The sequence below is a fragment of the Accipiter gentilis genome, chromosome 10 (genome assembly GCF_929443795.1).
Source record: "Accipiter gentilis chromosome 10, bAccGen1.1, whole genome shotgun sequence".
NCBI lineage: Eukaryota > Metazoa > Chordata > Aves > Accipitriformes > Accipitridae > Astur > Astur gentilis.
The window spans coordinates 6,613,713-6,637,533 of NC_064889.1; the positions used below are offsets into that span (position 1 = coordinate 6,613,713).

At 36.5% G+C, this 23,821-nt stretch overlaps 1 protein-coding gene across 6 annotated transcripts in view; it reads left to right on the forward strand.

The window, feature by feature from the left end:
• The window catches only part of VPS13C (vacuolar protein sorting 13 homolog C), a 104,576-nt gene that overhangs the window by 59,466 nt on the left and 21,289 nt on the right, over positions 1-23,821 (forward strand). For all 6 annotated transcript variants that reach the window (XM_049811843.1, XM_049811841.1, XM_049811842.1 and 3 more), the window contains 22 exons: positions 64-302; positions 3,400-3,629; positions 4,420-4,512; positions 5,520-5,885; positions 7,139-7,228; positions 7,643-7,798; positions 8,845-9,109; positions 9,938-10,098; positions 10,616-10,737; positions 10,980-11,274; positions 12,661-13,050; positions 14,075-14,179; positions 14,931-15,095; positions 15,453-15,581; positions 17,134-17,267; positions 17,654-17,780; positions 19,233-19,468; positions 19,802-19,952; positions 21,013-21,153; positions 22,223-22,304; positions 22,406-22,475; positions 23,327-23,438. In XM_049811843.1, coding sequence (XP_049667800.1) covers positions 64-302; positions 3,400-3,629; positions 4,420-4,512; positions 5,520-5,885; positions 7,139-7,228; positions 7,643-7,798; positions 8,845-9,109; positions 9,938-10,098; positions 10,616-10,737; positions 10,980-11,274; positions 12,661-13,050; positions 14,075-14,179; positions 14,931-15,095; positions 15,453-15,581; positions 17,134-17,267; positions 17,654-17,780; positions 19,233-19,468; positions 19,802-19,952; positions 21,013-21,153; positions 22,223-22,304; positions 22,406-22,475; positions 23,327-23,438 — 3,859 coding nt within the window. The remainder of the gene's footprint in view (positions 1-63; positions 303-3,399; positions 3,630-4,419; positions 4,513-5,519; positions 5,886-7,138; positions 7,229-7,642; positions 7,799-8,844; positions 9,110-9,937; positions 10,099-10,615; positions 10,738-10,979; positions 11,275-12,660; positions 13,051-14,074; positions 14,180-14,930; positions 15,096-15,452; positions 15,582-17,133; positions 17,268-17,653; positions 17,781-19,232; positions 19,469-19,801; positions 19,953-21,012; positions 21,154-22,222; positions 22,305-22,405; positions 22,476-23,326; positions 23,439-23,821) is intronic.

The window sequence follows — 23,821 nt, forward strand, 5'->3', positions numbered from 1 at the left end:
CCTTGTTTTTCTATATCTATGTGTTATGATGTTTGAAACATTTCTTATTAAACTTTTTTCCAGAATGATAGACAAGAAAGATGACACAAATGGCAGTTCTATGATAGATATAAGCTATAAGCAGGATAAAAATGGAACTGAAGTCGTTGCTGTCCTGGACAAGCTGTACATATGTGCCAGTGTGGAGTTTTTGTTGATAGTAGCAGATTTTTTCATTAACTCAGTGCCAGCATCCTCAACTGAAAGATCTGCACAGTTCCAATTAAAGCATGTTGCTTCTGGGAAATCCAAGCCAGAAACAGGTCTGTAAAACTGATTTCCAACCCCCACCCCCAGTCCCCTTCTTTACAGACTTCAAACTGAAAATAAATCATCTGAAAGTTTTCAAGATGCTATCTTGCTATCAGACTTAAGAAATGAGTTTATTCTTCACAGTGTGTAAATTGGCCACTGATACCATAAATTGTTGTAAGCAGTAGTAGTTCTAGAACTGCTGTGTTGAGTAGTGGAGTTGTGCTCTCCAGCAGAGCTAAATATTGAAAATCATTATGCTAAACAGGATTTTTACCCATGTAATATCGCAAAGGAAGCATCCTTAGGGTAAAAAAGCACCATGTAGATAATAGTTAAGGAAGTAAAAAAAGCAACTTACTCGTTGAAGCTGGGTGGTGAACAATGTCTTACCCTTACTTTTGCAAGTTGTGTATTTTGAAACTGTAGGTTATTATTTCAGTTCAGTTATGGAAAACTAAATTTTTGCTGAACAGCTTTCCTCTTTGGTTGAAGACCGAAGGTAAAGCACTGTGAAACAAGGGCGAGAAAGACCATTTCTGAGTTTTGGTTTTTGTTTGGTTTTGTTTGTTTGTTTTTTTTTTTTTTTTTTTTTTAATTTGGTCTTAAGTGATTTCTAGGCTTGCCTGAGTTGTGGTCAGAACTAATCTGTGGGTTGTGTTGTCTAGCTAGTTCCCAACAGCCTTCCCTTTCTTTTGTGCAATTTGGCAGAGTGTTAGGAGTGAGCCTTAGGTTTTGTGAATTGCCCTAGTGACGTCGGCAGTTCACTTCCTCTCCTCTTCCCTTGTTGGAGATATGCACGAGTCCTGTGATGAGGGAGGGACGGTACACGCTCCAGAAAAATGGCACTTGAAAGGGCTGCTCAGGACTACCCAAATACGTTGCTGGCTGCAACCCGTGATATCTAGCTTTCTTTGCTTTTCCTGTAGTGCACCAAGCCTCAGCTTGGCACCTGTTCCATTGCATAGGTGTGATATTCTGATAATCTCTAGCAAGCGTTGGGTGCAAGTAACCCAGGTAATAAGTCCTAGTGTGCAGGAGGGTCACACGCCACTATACTGCCTATCGTTGAGAACCAAAGTGACTTGATCCATCACTAGGTTAGAGAGTCTTGCTTTTAACTGAGATAAATATAATACAATTCTCTCCTTCTGTTTGGAGAATGAGTGGATATTCAGACAAGAAATTGTATATTGCTAATTTGGTTTCAATTGGTAAATCTTCACTCTAAAGTAGTAAGTTACCTTGTGTATTGAGATAGAAGATAACTATTTCCAACTTGGCTTTTGTTGCAAAATGGAGTGTTTTGGACTGCTTAAAAAATCACTTTCAAGGGTATTAGCAAACATGATCTAATAGGAATTTATAAAAGTATGACTTTCTTCATGAACAGAGCTGAGCATTGACATTGCTGATTGACCTGTCATCAACTTCTCTTTAGATCATGCAAAGGAAGGAAAAGTGTCGGAGCAATCTGTCGGATAGCAATCACCTGTTAGTTAATGGCATGGGAACAACAGAAGTACTAAGAATATTAGAAGGAAGCCATAAAGACTTGGCCTGGGGTCCCACTTACCACTAGCAAATGGAGGAAATAACTGAACTAAGGTGCCCTGTTTGCTACCAGATTGACCTGATGTGTTGTTGTGCCTCATAGAGCACAACTGTGAGCTTTGTCCCAGGTGGATCTGCTCAGTCTCATCAGAATTACTCAATGGCAAAGTTCACTTTGTTGCTTAATACCTGGATAAAACGTACACAGAAAAATAAAGTTAGAATCAAATTAAAATTACGTATACAGAGACTGAAGATGCAATAGGGTAAAAGAGAAACATATAAAGGGAAATTGAATTGTAATTGATTTCTCGTGATCTGTACAGATATCGGGAATGTGAAAAGGTTGGGGAGACCCTCCTGTTGAGTCACAAGGTTGGAGTTTAGGTGCAGCTGGATCAACTCCTAGTCCCAGACTTGGTCAATGGTTTATATCTAAAGGGATTATAAGTATAATAGTGGCCTGAGATTCTTTCACAGTTGAATGATGTTCATGACAGTGTTTTAAGTATAGAATTGAAAAGCAATATTTGTAATATACTTGCTATAGAATATTTGGGTTAGTACACACACACATGCAGAAAGACATTGAGATATAATACATAAGCAAATAAAAGAGACAGCAGTGAAAATATTCATGTCAAATGCTTCAACATCTTTCTCAACTGGTGAAGGGTTGAGCCTCAAGGAGCGAAGAGTCTCAGCCTGAGTCTTGTTGGCTTTCAGCATCAGACCTCTGATCTTCGCAGCTGAAGAGTATGTGAGCTCTGAGAGGCATCCCACTCGGAGGGAGATGCTGGTCGCAGCCTGCTGCTGTCCAGGAGAGCTCAAAGGGTCTCACTTAGTACCGCTGTTTATAGTTTTGCAAGATGATTGGCTTTAGTCATCAGCAAATTACTGGGATTACAGTAGCACTGGTACTGTTTCACGTGAGTTACGATTCAGATAAGGAAGGCTCCAAGTCTGTCAGAGAATGACTTAAGATTCAGATACGGGATGTTCCAAGGCTGTCAGGAGAGGGCTGAGATATATCCCAAAGCTGTCAGGAAATGACTGATTTTTCCCTATTCCCATCGCCAGCCTCTACCAGGCAACAGGAGTCATTGGTACAGTAAATGCAGCTCCCTGTCTTAGCCATGCAAGAGTTCCTGGTACAGTCAAGGGATGCTAAACTTCCCAACTCATTACACTTATGCTAAGGCCTAGTGAGACTTCCCGAGTTCATAGATCATCCCAGAGAGGGGGAAGAAATGCACCATCCAGCTTTGTAGAGCCAGTGCTTAGGTTGACTACAGTTTGTAGAGCTAATACTGTCTTTTTACCATATTGAAACAAAAAATTTCTTCAAAATGAAACTTCTGACCAGTTTGCTGCTGATTTGTGGACACTGTGATATTCAGTTTCAGCAAAGTATTCCTGTAAAAATTGAGACATTTTTTGTTAAATTTGTACCTCTAAAATTATGTAGCAATTTTTATGCTTTGTTTAGGTATTATGTACATAATAATGCTTTCAAACCTTTTATATTCAAGGTTTTTTCACTTATTTTCACAGAAATATCTGTACGACCAAATATGACAGTAAAAGCTGTGATCATGGATCCAGAAATAGTATTTGTAGCTAATTTGACCAATGCTGATGCCCCTGCCTTAAAAGTTTCCTTCCAATGTGACTTTTCTCTGACATCTGGAAAGATTGCACAAAGGATGACTGCTCAAGTGAAGGGCTTCAAAGTGTTGGCCTGTGCCTTTCTCAAAGAAAAACAAGACAAGAGTGTTACTACGGTAAGAACACTTGTTTTTCGTAATGAAAAAAGTAATGAGAACTGTTGGCAGGTGTGTCCTTTAGTTGGCATATCCATAGCACTCAGAAAATCCAGTTTTCATATTGATTATTATGAAGATAGGAGGGGACTGGGCATCTGTGGTATGCCGTTTAAAGGAGAATCTTTTAAGATTCTCTTTTAAGTAGGTGCAAGACTTCATCACATAGAGCTCTGTCTAAAATCTGTGTAGTGCATTTGTAAATTAAATTAAAAGTTTCTTAGTGAAGAAATTGTATGAGGGGTTTTGAAGACTAAGAATACTTCTCTGCAACTTTGTTTACTGCCTGTCAGTTTACTTGTAGTAGAGTATGCTGATTAACATATTGTCTGGAACTTCATCTACATACTCCTGGCAGGGAGCATTGAACCACAAGGGTGGCCTGTGTGGTTCATCTCGCATATGGTATCTTTCCTTAAGCATTTAGTTTTCTTAAGGATTCAGGGCTTTTTAAACTATATCATTAGTCCGTGTGTGTGTTGGGTTTTTGTTTTGTTTGGTTTTTAAGCTTTATGTCAAGAGCTTTTGTTTCACTAACTTCTAATCTTCCAGTACAAAATTGCTCTTGTGCAAATTTGGATGCTGGAATGAAGCACAGTAATGCTATGGAAAGAATGCTGTTACTCTGAAATGTGTTGTTATTTTATGGGATCAGCATCCCTTTGGCCTACGGGATTAAAAAGTACAAGACCATTTGAAAAGTGTAGATTCCAGGAGTTACCTTAATAATCAAACTATATTTTTCACTCAGGTGTTACGGCCATGTTCTTTGGTCATGGAAAATATGATGCACGTCTCAGGGTTACAAACTGTGGTAGTAACAATAGAAGAACTTACTATAAAGGTAAGATTATTAAAACTGTCTTTGAAAGAACAGGTGTGTTTCTCCAGCTTTAGCTTAGGTATTTTAATTTACTTATTGCTATTTAAAATTTCCATTTTCCCCATTAGTTCAATTCCAGAAATAGGCATTTATCCATTTTAGAGCTGTGTTGGAAAAAAACATTGCATGTTCCTTGTTTTGGCAATCTCTTGGCAAAAAAGAACTAATTTAAATACTTCAGATACTAGGATTTCTCCTATAAGTTTATTCCAAATTTATGAAACAACCCTTCCCCCTGCCGCCACCATCACAATTTCTCTCTTCAGAGAGACTTATAAGCAGGAGCATACGTACAAGTGCATGTAAATTTAAGGCTGTTAAAACATGATTTGCAGAATGATACACAATGTGAAATACCTTGTTCTTAATAGGTTAATTGTGTTTGTAGTAAAGGTCTTTCTGAATGTAATTTGCTGATTCTCCTATAAAATGTTCACAAATTTGCATATGTGATCTGAAAAGGTGGTCAGTGGTGAAGGCTTAGAGTGTAAGCAATAGTAGTACATTGTTTCGAAAGCATAAAGCTTTTGACAAATGTACTGTACTGTTAATTGAAGTGGTGGTGTACATAACTCTGCAAACATGCTTTTCTGAACACCTCAAAGATCTTAAAAATAAGTTCATATTTTACAATGTAGTAGGGAAAATGTTGATATTGACTGCTGTTTTAGGAGTACCGCATATCTGTAGAAGTGAAATTCCAGTGTGAGAATTTTGTTCTTGAGCCTGTGGGATTGTGAGGGAGGAATTGGGAAATTTTGCAGGAAAGGAAAACAAGAGGAGATCCACAAATGGATTGTGTTTCTTTATCTTGGGATTTAAGTTACACCTCTTATAAGGGTCTTTAATGCTGTGTACCTGTATGAAAAACCCAAGAGTTATTTGCCATTTCCATTTATCATGTATATTTTATGTTAATCAGTTTTAAAATGTTTTGAGCTATAAAGGATTTTTTTTCTTTGTTCAAGATCTCACCAATAATTCTGAATACTGTGATGACCATTATGGCTGCCATAAAACCCAAAACAGCAGAGGAGGATTCTGGAGCAGCAACTGAAGTTTCTGAGAATTTGTGGCAAGTGAAGCCTATAGATCAGTGCAGTGCTTGGTTTCTTGGTGTTGATGTAGCCACAGAAGCAACAGAAACTTTTAAGGACCGTGAACATATTCTGAAACAAGAGAAATTTGACATTGTAGTGAAATCAGTTCAGATCACTTTGGAATGTGGTCTGGGACATCGTACTGTCCCTTTATTGTTAGTAGAATCTGTGTTTTCAGGTGTCCTTAAAAACTGGTCCTCGCTGATGGAGGTCACTGCTGATATGTCACTGGAGGTATGTAGAATCAAATTGTTAGCAGTTTAAAACACTTCTGCACACTTCATATTGTTCGAGTAACTTTTCAGTACACTTTCTATGTGCTAAATTATTATTAGGCTTAAACAGTAATGCTCTTAGGATTTTTTTAGTAGTCAGTATGACTAAGCATAATGTGGTTTTTACAGAAACTTTGCAATCAATAGTAGATTTTAATGGCAATTGCTACTGTGGAATAATCTAGTCCTCTCTATTTCTCTATTTGTGCGTATTCACTTCTTGCTGTATGAACAATGAGCTTGTCTTAGTTGAATATTCACATTTAACTCTTACTGCCCACCTTTTTGTGTTTCTCTAGCATTATGTTTATTGATAAGATTGAACTTATGTCTCAATATCTTCTCTGCATCTTGGATTGTAATCACACCGTATTTGTTTTGCCCCCTATTGCAACCCTTTTCCCTGAGATACGGTAAATTCCCAGGTAGTATAAGTCTCCTATGGAGGCAACATGTTAAAATTTCATACAACCAGATGCTCTGTGCAATAGGTTAACTACATCTGAGTCATATTTCGTCAGCTTACCAGATGTGCCTCATACTCCATTCTGTACTGAATATACAAGTAGCCACCTATTATTGCTATCTGTGCATATCATAATGGAGTACAGAAGATCATATATAACTGGGGGAAGGCACTGTGGTTCTGGAAGTGGGGAGGGATGAGGAAGACAGCTGAAAAGGGAGCATTCAGAACTATTTGGTCCACAACTGCTATTCAGATTTACAGTGGCTGAAGGGAAGTGAAAACTTGGTGTAGGCTATGAGTTAGATGAATTGTCCCAGTGGACCAGATTCAGACTAAAGTTTGCTCATACTAGTTGTTATTTCATAGTACAGTGAGGTACTTGTGGCATTTTCTGTGGCAGTTCTGATCTCAAAGACATTCTCTCAAACAGTGTAGGAGAGGTTAGAGACTGCATTATATTAAATTAAGATGTTAAAAAGATATGGATCTACCAGGCTGTCTGGCTGCTCTAAAAGCAAGCCAGGTAGTCGGTTCTTCAAAAACAATGTTACTTAGGAAAAAGGTACGATATATTACACTTCTGTGTATTAATTTTTGAAACCATTAGAAGGCAATGCTAGACCTCCAAAATGTGAAATGAAGATTGATTGTTTTCTTACTAATGTTTTTCGTACTAAATGCTATTGGAAGAAAGTCAGTCCTTTGTTTTTAGATGCCTTACTTAATTTTGATTCTGTCTTTAGATTCATTATTACAATGAAACCTATGCAGTGTGGGAGCCGCTTATTGAACGTATTGAAGGAGGAAAGAAGCAATGGAGTTTAAAGCTGGAAGTATGTGAACATACTTGAAACTATGTGAAATAGTTTGAATAGACAGCTATTTCTTAAGTTTTGTGTGACGGAACATTGACCTTTTGAATGTTATTGCTTTGAGGGAGCTAAGCAATTTCACATGGAAAAAAAAAATCAATCTTTAGACATCTCAAGGCTTTTCTGAATCATGTTAATTGTCGAGTGCATGGGAAAATGTAGCATGTAACCACACATGCAGGGAGGAAGGAAGATAATTTGCTTGCCTTCAATGTTGGTATAAAAAGTCTGTGTAAAGTGTCCGAGATGTACAAGGTAAAGCAGGTTTTCCTTTGCTTGGTGAAAGTGTCAGATGTAGGTCAAGTTTTTTCTTGTTTTAACATAGGAGAAAGTAATCTACATATTCATAATTGCCTAATGAAATTTTTGTTCTAGATGAAGACTAACCCTGTCCAAGAGAGAAGTTTGATGCCTGGGGATGATTTCATTGTTCTTCCTGAGCCACAAACTGCAGTTAACATTTCTTCGAAGGATACAATGAATATAACAATATCCAAATGTTGTCTTGCTGTTTTCAGTAATTTAGCCAAGGTAGTCCTAACAGGCAAACGGTGCCAAATTATGTGGTTCTGTAGGAAGTTCTGATTTTATTTTTAAAGAACTTTCTGTGCTGCCAGTCACAAGCCAATGACTGTTCTGCAGCCCTGACAAATGTTACCTAGCAGGGCTGAGGAGTTTTACTCTGATTAGTCCTTTAGAGTTAACAAAAAGGTGGTGCTAGCTTTTGAAAGAAGCTATTTCTGTGTTAAAAGAACAAATGTGCTTATGCAGGACTTAAGCCTACAAGCAGGCTGAATGAAAATAAAACTCTCCAATAAATACAGCTATTTCCTACAATACTTCTGAAATATTAAAGGAGAAATTTACTTCCCTTCTATTTTATCTACTTAATAGAATACTAAGAAAAGTGTGCATTTTAGGATTGTCCTTCAAACTGTAGAAGTGTAATGTCCCGTACGTTAAAAATATTTTTTCCCTGTTTTTCTTGTGATAGTAAGTGTACTTATGAACATCCTAGGCTTTTATTCTCCCCCTTTTTTACGGGGGGGGGGGGAGGGGGAAGAAATTCTGGTTACCGAATCAAGCTATTTTTACAAAATGTGAGTTACGCCTATTTATTTTTTTAATTCTAAATGAGCAACAGTTCTCTAAGTATTTGCTTGTACTCTAAGTCTATATTGGCAGTCAGTTACTATGGCTTTTGTGTAATCAAAGAAATGTTTGTAAGCATAACTTTTGGTTGAGTATGAAGTATATACATGGTGAATGTGCTTGGGACTTCCGTGTCCCAGAAGTTATTTTTCTCTTACAACCCAACAACTGTAAAAAATTTCCTATGAGGAGCATAAATGCTTATCATGGCATCAACATTTGCTGCAAATCACAGAATAACAATGAATTTTTCTTGAAGTAACCTTGAGTTCCCTGAAGTACTACTATACAAAGCATGGGTATTGGTATATATATTTTTTCTTCTTTCTGTAAAATGCTAGTTGCTGGGAACTGTCTTATAAAGCCTTTATATATATCTTATTGTGGCTATTTGTGTGACTTATTATTTATCTTGTTAATTACAGGCATTTTCAGAAGGGACTGCATCCACGTTTGACTATTCCTTTAAAGAGACAGCACCATTCATAGTGAAAAATGCCCTAGGTGTTCCTTTCAAAGTGTTTCCTAGCTCCAATTTTCGGATAGCTGGTTCAGTTGAAAAAGAAAATATGAATGATGTAGAAATTGGTCAGAACATGGAACTGGAATACTCTGGTTTTGAAGTGCCCCAACGAGGAAAGTTGTCTGCATTGTATCGACAAGAAAGCTCCGTCTTCTCTTTAAATTTAGGTATTACGCTAGGGAGCACTGTGTTATGACATGTTGAAAATGGGAACCTGAGGAAGTCAACATGGTTAAATTCAGTGTGGTCAAAATTCAGGTGAAGTGCATTGTGTTGAAACTAATTTTGAATACTGATGGCAATTAAAAAAACCCCAATTAAACCAGCTACTGGATTTCTTAAAGAGATGTAAAATTCCTTCTCTCCAGTTTTTCAGAGAGTGAGAAGTACAATATATTTTCTCCCTCTTTGGAAGAAATGGAAGACATTCTAGTAGAGTCATTGATAGACAGTCTTACAGACCCCTGGGACATAGGCCTGTGGATTCCAACTCCTGTTAAACAGAATCTTCATTTCTCATACCATTCAGCTTTCCGTAGTTACCCCGTTACTTGAGAGCAGTTATGATTTTTCTGTGTTTTTAGCTTTGCCAGAAAATACTCCTAGGAAAATAAGATGTAATAACTACTAATACATTATATTCTGGGTTTTTTCCTTTCCATCCCATCCCATATGAAGTACTTGACCACAATACAAAGATCATGTTCCGTGTTGCATTTTGTTAACTCGCCCAATAAATACCTTTGTTTACTGTTTGGTGTATTTATTGTGCTATGGATAAATCATGATCTAAAGTTATGGTCTTCAAGAGTATTCCGACCTTAAAGCTTTCTTTCAGTGGTGCTCAAATATCATTTCAAGGTGGTTTTGCCAGAGAGTGCTTTGATCCTGGTTGCTGTGGGGTTTAGGGAAGAAGCTAAAGTATTGTTCAAATAGAAAATGGTAATGTGATTTGTTTTGCCTAATTAAGACTTTTGTATATTTTTATGGATTAGAACTTCAAGGATATAAAGAAGTGGTTAACGTTCCCATAGCCAAACCAGGTCGACGACTGTACAACATTACAAACCTTCTTGTTGATTGTTCAGACTCGATCATTGTACAGATAGATGCTACAGAAGGAAATAAAGTTATTACTGTACGATCTCCTCTGCAGGTAAAAAAAAAACACCCAAAGAAACCAAAAGCCTGAAAGCAGTGCTCTTCTCTGAGTGACTTTGCTTTTCTTCCTTAATGCATTTTTTGAGATCATGCTCTTCCAAAAAGTTACTTAAAGGCAAATTATGAAGTATTTTACTCTATTTGTTACATGAGTTTTTATCTGTATTCTTTGTGTATGTGTCTTCCTGATAAATGAAGGATTTGGGTTTTACTTTTAACTTTTGGATTTCTAAATCTTCAACATTGAGGTTGGAATATGTACTTTTTATGTGACTTAGCATTTTAAGCATGTTTTTCAATTCATGGAACTTAAAAGTAACGTAGTTTTCTCATATGCCTGCACATTGTTCTCCTTCAGAGTTGTATTTCTCACTAAGATGCATAGAAGTCTGTTCTCCAGAGGAGTTTTAATTAAATCTACTGATGTTGTTTTTTCTTGTTGCTATTCATACTTCTTCCTTTAGAAATTTGTACTGTAGAAATGTAATGAACGTTATGCATTTTGATCCTAGATCAAGAACCATTTCTCAATCCCATTTATGATCTATAAACTGGCTAGAGACTCCAAGTCGCTGGAACCAATTGGCATATCCAAGCCAGAAGAGGAATTTCATGTTCCTTTACATTCATACAGGTAACAATTTTTCTGTTCTGTAGGGCTAATCTTTGTGAGACTGATGCACAAATACAGCATTGGTGTGGAAGCTTAAATTTGCACTTGGAACTCTTCCTGCCTGGGCTAAAAACCCCAAATGCTACCTTTATTAGGTAGTGTGCTGCAAAAGCCCTTCAGAATGTTTGCATTTACTTTAAAATGTGTGAAGTTAGCTGTCAATGCAAAGCTATTGCGTACTATTACCTGTCGTCTTCCCATAGGTGTCATCTATATGTTCGACCAACAGGAATGTTAGAAGGTCAGTTTAAAGAGTCCACAACTTACATTGCCTGGAGGGAAGAACTACATAGGAGCAATGAAGTAAAGTGCTTGTTACAGTGCCCAGCCACTGAGACAAATTTCCTGCCTCTAATAGTCAGCTCAACAGCTGTACCTGATGAACTAAATTTTATTTCAACTTGTGGAGGGGAGTGGGATCCTGCCTACATTATCCACCTTTACCCTACACTGACTGTGAGGAATCTTCTACCATACTCCTTGAGATATTTACTTGAGGTAAGTTATTTTATGGGTTTTTTTTGTAAATCCTTTGCTTGATTTTAAGTAAGACTATATTTACTTAGACATGGAGGCGAATGTAGTGCGGAAAATAATGAATGTTGTTTTTTATATTTTCTATTGTAAATGAGTGAGTCAGCTGATGCATTGATTCTGGGAGTTTTGGGGATTGTTTTTAGTTTGGGTATATGTGGCCAGTTCTGCCTTGCTCCTTACATATGAATCCTGTACTGGATTGGTCTTTCTCTTTTGCATTCTTCTGAGATCCTGTGTGTGTTTTGCAGGGTATCTTTTATTTCACAGGGAGAGGCATAAGAAAAAGCATCCAAAATTTCTGGAGCTTTTCTTCTATGTAGAAAACAACTTCCCTCCATTCTGACATTGATTTTTTACTGAGGGCTATTGTGAAGTCTCCCTTGCACAAACTGTAAGATTTCTTTGTGGGATGCTGTGCCGACTTTTTTTCTCTTCTTTCAGTGTTTTCACGAAAGCTGAGTGATTTTAGTAAATAGAAAAGGTGTAAGGATTTAGAACTATCATCCTAGTTTGTTCCGTTTTGTCCTACTTACATAACTGGCTGTGGCATTCATTTAGAACTTTCTTTCACTTCTGTCCAACATCCTAATGGCATTATTTCCAGTTTTCCTTACCTTCATTGTACTTAAGTACTCAGAGTGACAGAATGTAGAACAGAGTACCATTACCTTGATTTGAGGAGCCAGAAACTAGTAATTCAAATCTATTTCTGAAGTCACTGTGCCAGAAACTAGTAATTCAAATCTATTTCTGAAGTCACTGTACCTGTAGACGGTTATGTGCTCATTGTCTTCACATCCCTTGACTAATCAAGCCTGGCCACTCACTGTTCAATATAGTAAAATACACTGTTTCTCAGTAAAAAGTAGGAAAGCTGTTGTGGGATGTTACTGCCTGAAGAAAGCTGTGCTACCAAACAATATGGCACAGCTGCCGGCTTTCTGCCTTTGGTGTTCTTTAATGTGAAATGTCCTGGCTGTATGTTTGCAGCACAGTCCAATTCAGTGTTGCACTCAGTATTGTAAGTATATGAATAAGAACTCATTGCCAAAATCCATTTGAAATCATGGAGGAGGGAGGGAGGGAACAGAGTCAGGGGATACACTGGAACTAGTTTGCCTTCCTGAAATCGAGAATTAAGCAGTCGTTACTGTCCTGTAAGAAAAGTGCAATTGATCTCAAATTATTCATAGGATCAGGCTCAGATGAAAGTGATTGGACATTGGGACATGTGGTATTGAAATATCTGAAATGTGCATCCTGCAAGAGAAGGATAAAATCCTGGTTTTTGAATACCTAAATTTTATGTATTAAAAACTTAATTTGGCTCTCTTAATTTTGCTACAGGGAACAGCAGAAGCCCGTGAGTTGATGGAAGGGAGTGCTGCAGATGTTTTCCATTCAAGAATCAATGGTGAAATAATGGAGCTTGTGTTGATAAAATATCAAGGCAAAGACTGGAATGGGCATCTTAAAATTAATGATGGGATGCCTGAATTTTTTTGCGTGTGTTTCACATCCCATTCTGCGACAGTGATGACAGTGGATATTTACATACATACCAGGCGAATTGGAAGCCGTATGATCTTGTCTGTGTTCAGTCCTTACTGGATAATCAACAAGACTTCCCGTATTCTCCAGTATCGAGCTGAAGACACTCATGTGAAGCATCCGGCAGACTACAGAGATATTGTTTTATTCTCCTTTAAAAAGAAAACTATTTTTAGTAAAAATAAGGTATGCTTATTTTAGACAGTGGTTGTGGTGGTGTTTTAAAATCCTGTTCTGGAGCGGGGGGGAACACATACACATTTTGTCTAAGAAATTTTTAGTAGCATTTAATAGCATTTAAGTCTATAGGCTGCTGCTTTCTTCTTGTTAATTATACTTTTTGGACTAAGTAGAAGGGGAGGGAAGGTAGACAAAAAGTCTATTGCAACTTTTTCCAGGTCTTGCGCTGCATCCCATTGGCTAACTTTCATCCCGGCTAGAAGCTGGGTGATGGTATAGAGCGGTTAGGTCCTGAAAATTCAGTGGGTGCCCTACCAGAAAACCGTTTTCTCAGGGATGGGAATTTAATGTAAATTCAGAGTGTGGACTCCCTTTATAAACAAAAGGAAGGCTGCTCTGAATCTTCCTGTGCAGGCATTTTCCACTGAACGAAGACAAATCACAGACTTGTGTTTTACTCAGCTAGCTAATTTAATACTTAAAATGCACAATGTAAATGTTCTGTGGTATGTTAAACATATTTCTTTTGTTCTGTTTTTGTTTTGGTGTGATATTTGCATGGTCAAATGAAGAGTACTGTAGTAGAGGATTTTTTCTGAAGTGGCCCTTCTTTACTTTTAAATTTCTTTTTTCACCTAACAATAGTTCAAGAAATGGTTGAAGAAACATTTTTGACAAGGTCTTTTGTTTATTTCCTCTCCTCTCTTCAAGTTTGTGACGCACCACAAAATTGTAGCTTTTTTCCCCATCTATGTGTGCTGTCATGAACATGAGTCAATTAGGGCTATACTATTTTGCTACCTTTTACTGTAACATCTTTCCCAGAATTCAGGCACAGACTAATAAATCAGAGTACAAATAGTGATACTACATGCTTAAGCTTATCTTAACTCATAGAAGGTTTTAAAAGCACTTAAGTGTCATCTCTATACTGCAACATGACATAATTGCACTCCCTAATGCATGAACTTTAGAATTAAAATGAATTTATGAAGTACTTTACTTTTCTCTTTTCTTTTCTTGTGTGTAGATCCAGTTATGTATTTCAACTAGCACTTGGTCCAGTAGCTTTTCCCTTGATACTGTAGGAAGCTATGGATGTGTCAGGTGTTCAGCTAATAACATGGATTATCTGGTAAGATAGGTTTCTGTGTTTAGTGGAGCGCTCTCGGGGTTCTTTTGGCTTGCCTACTTCTCCTTAATTGTTTCACTACTTACACTGCTTTTAAATCATGGAAATATTTAACATCTAGAGTAATAACTTCTATGCCCCAGCTATTCGGGTCTGCATCTGGTGACAAATAGTTTCACCAACAGAAGTTCCAGTGTAATTAATAAATGTGTCATTACTTTAACAAATGTGTAGTACTAGGCTGTTCAAAAATACAATAGTGAACGCGTACAGTGGAGTTCACAGTCAAAGTACATAAATGTTTGCAAATGTTTAGATCTTCACTCAGCTCAGCAGCCTTGTCTAAAACAACATTTCCACAACTAATCAGAATAAAGAATACATTTTATAATAATATGCAGATATGTGGGGAGTTGTATTTCCATATACTCTTAAACTAATCTCTGATGATACGATCATTTTAGGTTGTCCTCATTTAGTGTAGAGGGATTCCTATAGGATTTTCCTCACAAATGCTACAGCTGCAAAACAGTACATCTAAACTGTCTCTTTACCATTGTTTTAATTGTGTTGCATAGTTCCCTGATTTTACTGCATGCTGTTTGGTTCTTTTATTACAGGTGTTCAGAGTAGGAGTGTTGTATGCTAACCTTTGTAATTACAGTAATGTAGGGTTTGTTGGGGTTTTTTTCCATCCTGACTTCTCTCTTAAGCTTGTTGTTGATTGTTTGCTCAAATTGTCGTTGTTCAACAGGTTGGAGTTAGCATCAAAATGAGCAGTTTTAATCTTACCAGGATAGTTACCTTCACTCCATTCTACACAATAGCAAACAAATCTTCTTTGGAACTAGAAGTTGGAGAAATTGGTCCTAATGGTTCTTTTCCAACTAATAAATGGAATTATATCTCGACTTCAGAGGTAATGTTTGAGATTTTTTTTCCTTTGGATGTTACTGTAGACAAACAACTGGTTTCTAGCTGTCACTTGAGGAAAAAGAAGTTTTCTTATAGAAGCTCTGTCACTTGTGATGGCATGACGTGGATACTTCACATCTTGTGGCAACTTGAACAGCATTGGATTGTGTATGTTGGTAAACTAATCAAGTCCTTCAATTTAGGTAATTTATGAAATGTAGATGAGATGTTCAAGAGTCGATACTGAGGTAAGAACTAAGGCATTGGAAATGGTTTTAGTCACACAAGACTGTTTTATTGCTGGCATACTATATTGAACATACATGAACTATTAAAGTCATGCATATTTCTTGTTTTACAGTGTCTTCCATTTTGGCCTGAAAACTTATCTGGTGAACTTTGTGTAAGAGTAGTTGGCTATGAAAGCTCATCCAAACCATTCCTGTTTAATGCCCAGGATAATGGTACTCTGCTGAGGCTGGAAGAACTGGTGAGACTGGCTTTGTGTGGTCCGTTCTTAGTACTCCATTTTAGCCTTATGGTACTGACCTTAGGAAAGCTTGAGTCTGCAAGATCATCAAGATTGAAGTCTTGTGCCTTAAGGTGTTGGTGCACTGCACTTCAGTTCTGTTGCATAAAAAAGGTTGTGAATCAAGTTTGCAATGTTGTTAATGTTTTCATAGCTGTGTGAAGTGGTCAAGTTGATTTAGTTTTGACAAGCTTATAGGAAGCTGAACAACTCTACTGCTATTAAGTTAAAAATAGTATACTAGGCCTCTAACATCTGTTCTTTTGCAGAGGGTATTTCTTAGGTGCCTTCAGTTTGTTTAAACAGTTATTAAAGTAGAATGTATTTTTTGCTGTTAAGCTAATACATGTTGGAGACACAGTTCATGGCTACCATAATTTATTGTTCAATTAGTAAAATCTTAATTATTTCAGAACTCACCCTAGCCTGGCATTAGGGAATGTGTATATAAATGTAGCGTGTTCAGACAAGTCTTTGGAGATAATGCTTATCGTAATTAGCTGCAATACAAGTGACTGTGAGGATAATCTAGTTCTCCAAGTTTGCTGAAGCAGTTTGAAAAAATGTTTAAGAAAAGATGTCATCGATGATCTCTTGTTCTGCTGATGCACTTAGAGTAGTGGGCAGTTTTCTTCACTGTTCTAAGACAGTAGATGGTTCAGCTTTGCAAGTGAATCCTTTCTAGTCCCGTATGTAGTGAGGTTCTGCTACTGCTGTGTAGAGTACTAAACATAATTTCTCACATCCCTCTGATGTGAGCTGGAGAATCTGTAAGAACATCTTTTTCAAAGGTAGATGTGTCGCCTCCCACCTCTCTATACAGCATAGCAAAAACATCAATTTATCTCGCTAGACAAGCATTTGAGAAAGCTTTCTGAAGAGACTATCCAAAAGGGAAAGCATGAGGTGTACCTCCTTTGTATAGGCAAATGAGAAAATTGTGCTGTACATACTTCAGAAATATCTTGCAAATACACTGGAAGAAAACAGCATCTTGAAAGCCCTTAGAAGAAAGACTTACAATGATTTGTTCAGAAGTTCAATCAACAGAACTTTTCTGCTCAGTGATCAGTTAGTTAATACACTATTGCTATATTTGTCATACTTTCAAAAACTTTAGTGTGTTTGTCTAGAGTAGTCTTTCAGATTTTTAAGGAATGTGCAGGAAATGTCAGTTTTTAAATGTAACTTTAAGTTTTGTAGAAGAAAGTGAAGGGAATTCTTGCCTATACTTTTTACTGAACTTAGCCAAATGAAGTAATTCTTAAAAATGTTATAATTTGAATATAACTTTTCAAATAAGTTAAACAGATAGTTTGTGGATGCTACTGATGTCTGTCTTAAGCCAGTGACCAATGTGTTTGAACTTACCATTACTAGATAATGTAGAGTACATTTCCTTTTTTCATTTCTAAAAGGCCAGTGAATGACTGATCTAAAAATAACAATTTAATCTGTTCTAACTTGAATTTATGCATAGAACAAATACTGAACTTTCTAACTTCCTCTCCAGAATGGGGGCCTACTGGTAGATGTGAATGTTTCTGAGCATTCTACTCTTATAAGCTTCTCGGATTACCATGAGGGAGCTGCTCCAGCTCTTATTGTTAATCATACTTCGTGGGACTCTCTCAGATATAAACAGAGGTATGTGAAAGAAACAATTTGGCATTAGTTGTTTAACCAGGGGACTTCCTTTGTGGAGATAGTTCTCTTTTTACCATTATGGTACCTTGAAAAATACAAAAAACCTATTTCTTTATCGCGTTTTTTTAATGAAGTATTTTTTCTACTTTTAAGCAGTTGTCATAGTCTGAGAAAGTGGAAAGAAAAAAGTGGGAGTATAGATCTTAGTTCACCAAAAGCCTAGCTACAGCTGGACTTGTTTGGAATGGATAGCCTAGGCCCTTAACCCCTCACCCCAGGAGGCTGGAGGGGTGGAGTCTATAGCACCATCATCTGCTTTCACCACTTCAATCAGTGGTCTTAACCAGTGAATGCTGTCACTTTACTCCTTTTCTTATAACCTGCAGTGGATTACAAGAGGAAATGGAATTGAAACCAAAGCAAGTATGCCTGTTTGCATGGACAGATCCAACTAAAACAAGAAAATTGACTTGGGGCTACTCCCAGAATTTTGGTGAACATGACCTACTTAAGGTAAATTTCAGAAAGGGAGAAGTAAATGCTGAACCAATCTAGGACTATAACAAGATTAAAATTCTCTGAGAGAAGGCTTCTTCAGTAACTTGCATCTGTCTTGTCCTCTAAGAGACTTTTGAGCCTACTCTCAAGTAGCAAGATTTTAGATGTTCAGATTGATACAAATAGAGGATTGGACAGAAACTCCAGCCTGAATTTTCTGCATGGTTTTCTTGGATATGAAAGAAGAAGGATGAAGTGTATGAGCTGTGGACATATCTAAATAGTACAAAGAATGAATAATTCACCAATTGTCCAGCAGTGCTGCATTTGGCTTAAGTATCTCCTTAAAGATGGAGAAAACCCCTGACTGCTGTGACTCTTGCTTCCTATGGGAAATGCTTGCATAGAGCAGAAAATTCTGAGTTGCTCACTAAGAGCTATTTTGGTGTTTGTAACTCACAGAATATTAAAAGAGGAAAATGTGTGAAGTGGGGGCAAAATAACAATGATCAAGATGGAAAATGAATGGGGGAAAGACGGAAACTATAACTAGAAGCAGAGATAAATCTAGGATAAGACTGGGCAAGTATTTTGTTAAAGAATGGGGAAGCAAGTGTTGATGGAGGAAGATTTTTCTCACTTAACTGGAATGTGGGCTAAATAAAGTCCTATGTGTCTGTCTCTAAATAGCAGACCTCTTGTACCTTTTACTAAACTGTGAATTCTTCAGAGGTGGCTTGTTTTTTCTGTTGACTAGGCACAGAGTTAAGATGAGAAAACTGCAGATATTAGTAGATAAAAGTAGGGACAGGAAAGCAAGTTTGTGTTTCAGTTATATGGGGAATGGATGCAGTTTCTCACAGCTGAACTGTGACAGTTAACCAATTACAGTGTGCTTCACTGTATAAGCACTTCCTTGGGTCAAATTTTTTACATTTAAAAATGTTTTATGTTTGAAACTGATTTTCATAGTGTATAATTATGGTTATATTCATGATTATTGTTGGCTTTTGAGAAAAGGGCTTTAACTATCTTGATTTTGCCTCATAAATAAACAAATATCTGCATTTGAAGAACATTGTCTGGTTTTACTGTTTCATGGTGTATGATTTAATGCCTTCTTCCCCCATCACCTACGATTCTAAGTCTTTTCTTTTGCTGTGAAGGCCTTTGTTTTCTAATAATTTCCAATATTTTTCTCATCCACAAATATTGCTGGAATGCCAACTTTTCTAAAGGTAAAAAAAAATAATAATAAAAAATAAAAATCCTAGCCCCTAACTTCTTTCCAGTGTTGGGATACAAGATGCCACCAAATCAGTATGATGCAGTAAACTCAACAAACAAAAAAAATACTGAGTTCTGCTTTGGGTGTGTGCCAGTAAACTTGCTTGCTTGTAAACATACAGCTACATCACAGATTTACTCCTGTAATTACTTATTTACTGTTTTCGCCCCCTAATACAGGATGATTGTGGCCAATTCCCTTACAATGCAAATACTCAAATACACTGGGTGTCTTTCCTGGATGGACGCCAACGAGTGCTACTTTTCACAGATGATGTTGCATTAGTTTCTAAAGCACGACAAGCAGAGGAGCTGGAGCAACCTGATCAAGAAATAAACTTGTCAATCCATAGTCTTGGACTTTCTCTTGTTAACAATGAAAATAAAAAAGAAATCTCTTACATAGGAATTACTAGGTATTGTGCATGTAAGCTTAAATATTCCTTTGAATTATCAAAATTTGACAGCGTATTATAATTTTAGCAATATAGTTGAGTTGAAGGGGACATCTTTGAAATGAAATTAATATAAGTGAAACCTTCTTAAGTAAAATTAAAGTATGCCTTTATTCCTATTGTGCAATTTGAATAAATAGGATTTAACTGCCTGCTTGCTTAGCTTCTAATAAAAAAAAAGTAAACAATAGGGTTTTTTAAGCCTGAAAAATTAGGATATTTTTTTACATGTTTTGTATGCATAAGAAAGGTTTAAGTACTATTAAATTGTTAACCTTGTTATTTGTCTTGCAGTTCTGGTGTTGTTTGGGAATTAAAACCGAGGCAAAAGTGGAAACCATTTAATCAAAAGCAAATAAACCTGTTGGAACAAGCTTATCAAAAGTATCTTTCTAAGAGTGCTTTCCAAGCTCCAGGTTGGCATAAACTAGACAGCAATATTGAGGTATGTTTTGAAGCATCAGTGTTTAAGTGATTGCAGAACATGTGCAACAGTTAAAATGGACTTCTGTTTTGCTAAGTAAGGGTAGATGCTGTATTAAGAGAAACACAAATAAAAAGCAAGTGGTTTTTTTTAATAGTTTCACATTTTATACTGTAGGATATTTTTGTATTTAGGTAATACTGAGGCAGTATTGAAGTATTCCCCAGACTTGTATTATGAAGTACAAATCTCAAAGATTTTTGCTTTTGTGAGGTAGAAAAGATTGCTTGGTATCTGCATGTTAGCTATGAACCTATATTCTCATTGATGTAGCTTAAATTCTTTGCTGAAATCTTGGGGTTAGCTTCTTAATAAGCTGCAGTTCCCATGACTTCATATGATAAAGGATCATATAGCGTTCAAAGACTCTTGAAATAAATTAATTTATTTACCTGAGCTTTTTCAGACATTAATTATACATACCTCTATTCCATGCATAAATTTAATGTGATGAAATAGCTAAGTAAAATACAGGCATTTTGTAGTACCATAATCAAGCTTGTTTTCTATATAATCCTTTCATTTGAAAAACACATATACTCTCAGTTGTATGAATGCTTAGGTTTTATACATTGCAGTAGTGCATTTAAAATACATAGTATCAAAAACTTGTCCTTGCATTTGACTTGAAATAAAGGAGAGCTTTTCCATTTTGCTTCTCATAAGTTTAATGTTTCAGGATCAGGGTAAAAGCATCAGCTGGGAAAGTAGGCAGCTGCATGCAAATTATCTTTAATTATGCCAGTGTAATATATAACTTATGAAGAAATAGTTGCTAAGGTGACACAGAGGTTCCCGCTTGGGGCAACTAAAGTTGCAATGTAATGCGCTTATCAGACTAACTGGTGGTTTTTGTTACTTTCTGTGCAGATAATTGGAATAATTGAGTAATTCAGTAGCCATGTGATCATGAAATAAGGAAAAATGCAGATTTTATTTGCTGGTCTGTTTACTAGTAACTTAACATTTTATTCTTTCCCTAATTAAACTATATGTTAGCTCTGCCTTCTTCTATTTCCAGGTGAATTTTAGTAAGGTTCCAATGGAAATGCGTCTCCCAGTCAGATGCAGCATCCGACGCAACTTCCTTTCAGGAATTCAGGTTGAATTCAAACAGTCACCTCACCAAAGAAGCTTGCGGGCTCAATTGTATTGGCTGCAGGTACCATCTCTCATCGTGTTCTGTAAACTAAACTGTCATTTTAATGCTTTTATTTTATTAATTTATATGAAGAAATATTTCCAAATCTTACATATGTGGTGCTCTGTTCACTATGCCAGAGTAGCAGAAGTGCTATGAATGCTCCATTGAAGGAAAAATACTGCAGAACTGCCATCCCAGGATTTTGCAAGTAGTATAGAAAAAAATCCACAGAGTTGTGGGTTAATGTAAAACAGGGTGCTATGATGGAAAGTTCATTTCTAAAGAGAGGTGTTTTGGTGTTTTAAAACAAACAAAACCCTCAACCTTTTTCAAAATTTGTTTACCATAGTTTGTATACAGGCATGTAACATTATTCTAGAGAATGTATCTAGAGGTTTAGAAATCTTTAGTACAAAAACTACCTGTCTAATGGAAAGTAGATAATAGACAAATCCTCAAAAATAGTATGCAATAGTATATCTGCATGTAAGCTTAACAGTGAATTAATGTGCAACACTTGCACCTGATTAGCATACTCCACTCAGTACTAATAATGTTGCTAAATTAACGAGTAGAATGCTTGAGCAGGTACTAGTGAGATAGAGGAAAATAATGGTGAGAAACCATCGTCACTGTCATCTTCATCTCCATTTGCTATACTTCAGAGTCGCCCAGGGGGAGGGCATTCATTGAGGACCCTGATGCTTATCCTGACCAGCTGGTGGGGAAGAGTTTCCTCTTTCCTTTTATCTCTTGCATTTTGTTTTTATTTTTGCCTGAAGGTAGTTTTCACTGTTACAGTCAATGTGTGCATTCAGCTGCAGATCCTATAAATGAATCTTTTTGAGTGTGAACCTGTGTAAGCATCCCTTGTGCAGCCACCTGACCTTTTATAACTAAATAGGTAACATTCCAAAATACCAAATACCAGAGTAATCCTCTTCCTCTTCTCTCCTTCCTCCAAAAAAAGAATGATGATGTTCTTGAACACAGTCTATAAACAAGTTTCTCAAGCCTTCTAAATAGGAAATGGTCTTTGACTATTGTGTCATAAGAATATTCCTGTAATTATGCAATAATTTTTTAGGTTGATAATCAATTACCAGGATCGATATTTCCTGTTGTATTTCACCCTGTAGCCCCTCCTAAGTCAATTTCTTTGGATTCAGGTAAGAGAAACCTTTTAGTAATATCAGATTTATTCAGCCCTGAAAGTAGTAACTTGGCAATTTATTTTTTACATATAGTTAGATTGTTTTTTTCTCTTTAGAACCAAAACCCTTCATTGACATCAGCGTCATCACTAGATTCAATGAATACAGCAAAGTACTGCAATTCAAGTGAGTTTAATGGTGTGTTGTAATATAATTTTAGGGATTTCACACATTTTAAAAGTGAACCTTGTTTTAAAGTTCAAGTTTTCTTATCCAAACAACTCTTGACTTTGGATTGAGTTTTTAAACATCTCCAGTGAAATAATATCATTCTTAAAAGAAACTTACTTATAGAAAGTAACAGTCCGTTGACATAGTCAGTCCCTATTCAAACTCTTTACTAATCAGAATTATTTCCCTCTTGTACTACAACATCAGAGTTGCACGTCTGCCTGTTTGCTGTGCAGTGCTGGGTTTATCTGGTGCTCTAACAACCGACAGTTCATACAGTATCTAATGTAGCCCAATGCAGTGTGTTCTATTGTGAAATGTGTGTTCTTTAGTTGATATGTCTATGTCTTGAGTTTCTGTACTAAAAATGAGACAAAGCCTGATGGTTTCTCATGCAAAGATGTGTAGCCAACTAGTGTGGATATAATATTTGAGGATGGTGAATTATAATAAAATAAATATTCGGTAATATGACTTTTGGAGAGAGGCAGTTGGATAAAAGGAAGAAATATGTTGTCTAGGTGATGTTATCTATGGAGCACATGGAATCATAATGTAAGAATATAAGAAATATTTGATGATGGTTAATATTTTTAGGTAAATTTTGGAAGTGTTAAGAAATGAATAATATAAAGTAATGTATAGCTTTGTGGGGCTGGTAGGCCCTCCTAACTGTAAATATACAGTTGATACTGTACATTGTAATATGCAACATTGCCTAACAAAACTTGAGTTACGTAGGGTAAGCAGGTGATACTTAAGTTTAACTTCTACAAGTATACACTGTTTGTTTTTTCCTATTTTAGATACTTCATGGTTCTTATCCAGGAAATGGCACTGAAAATTGATCAAGGATTTTTAGGAGCACTTAGTGAACTTTTCACTCCATCTACAGACCCAGAAACTGAAAGACAAAGGGTAACATACCAGATAAATTGATTTTTGCCAGAACAGGGCCTTTATTGTAACAGTGTTGTGATTTTCTGAAAATTTCAGTTTAAATAAGTGAATATTGAATTTGACAACAGTGAATAAAGGGATATGGTAACATAATTTTCAGTGAGGCACTGGTATTTCTGTTAAGCATTGGCTGTGAGCATTCCTAATTGACAAGTTTGAGTAACTGATACTTGGGTATGTGTGTTTTCTGCTCATTTAATATTTTATTAATTGATGACAATTCTTTCAACTGTGGCTACAAAGTATTAAGGGTGGTAGATGAAATAAGGTTAGGGTTTATAGAATGGACTTCTAATTGTCAGTCTGTAGTGTCTTTTGTCTTTAGAGAGCAGAAGGAACAG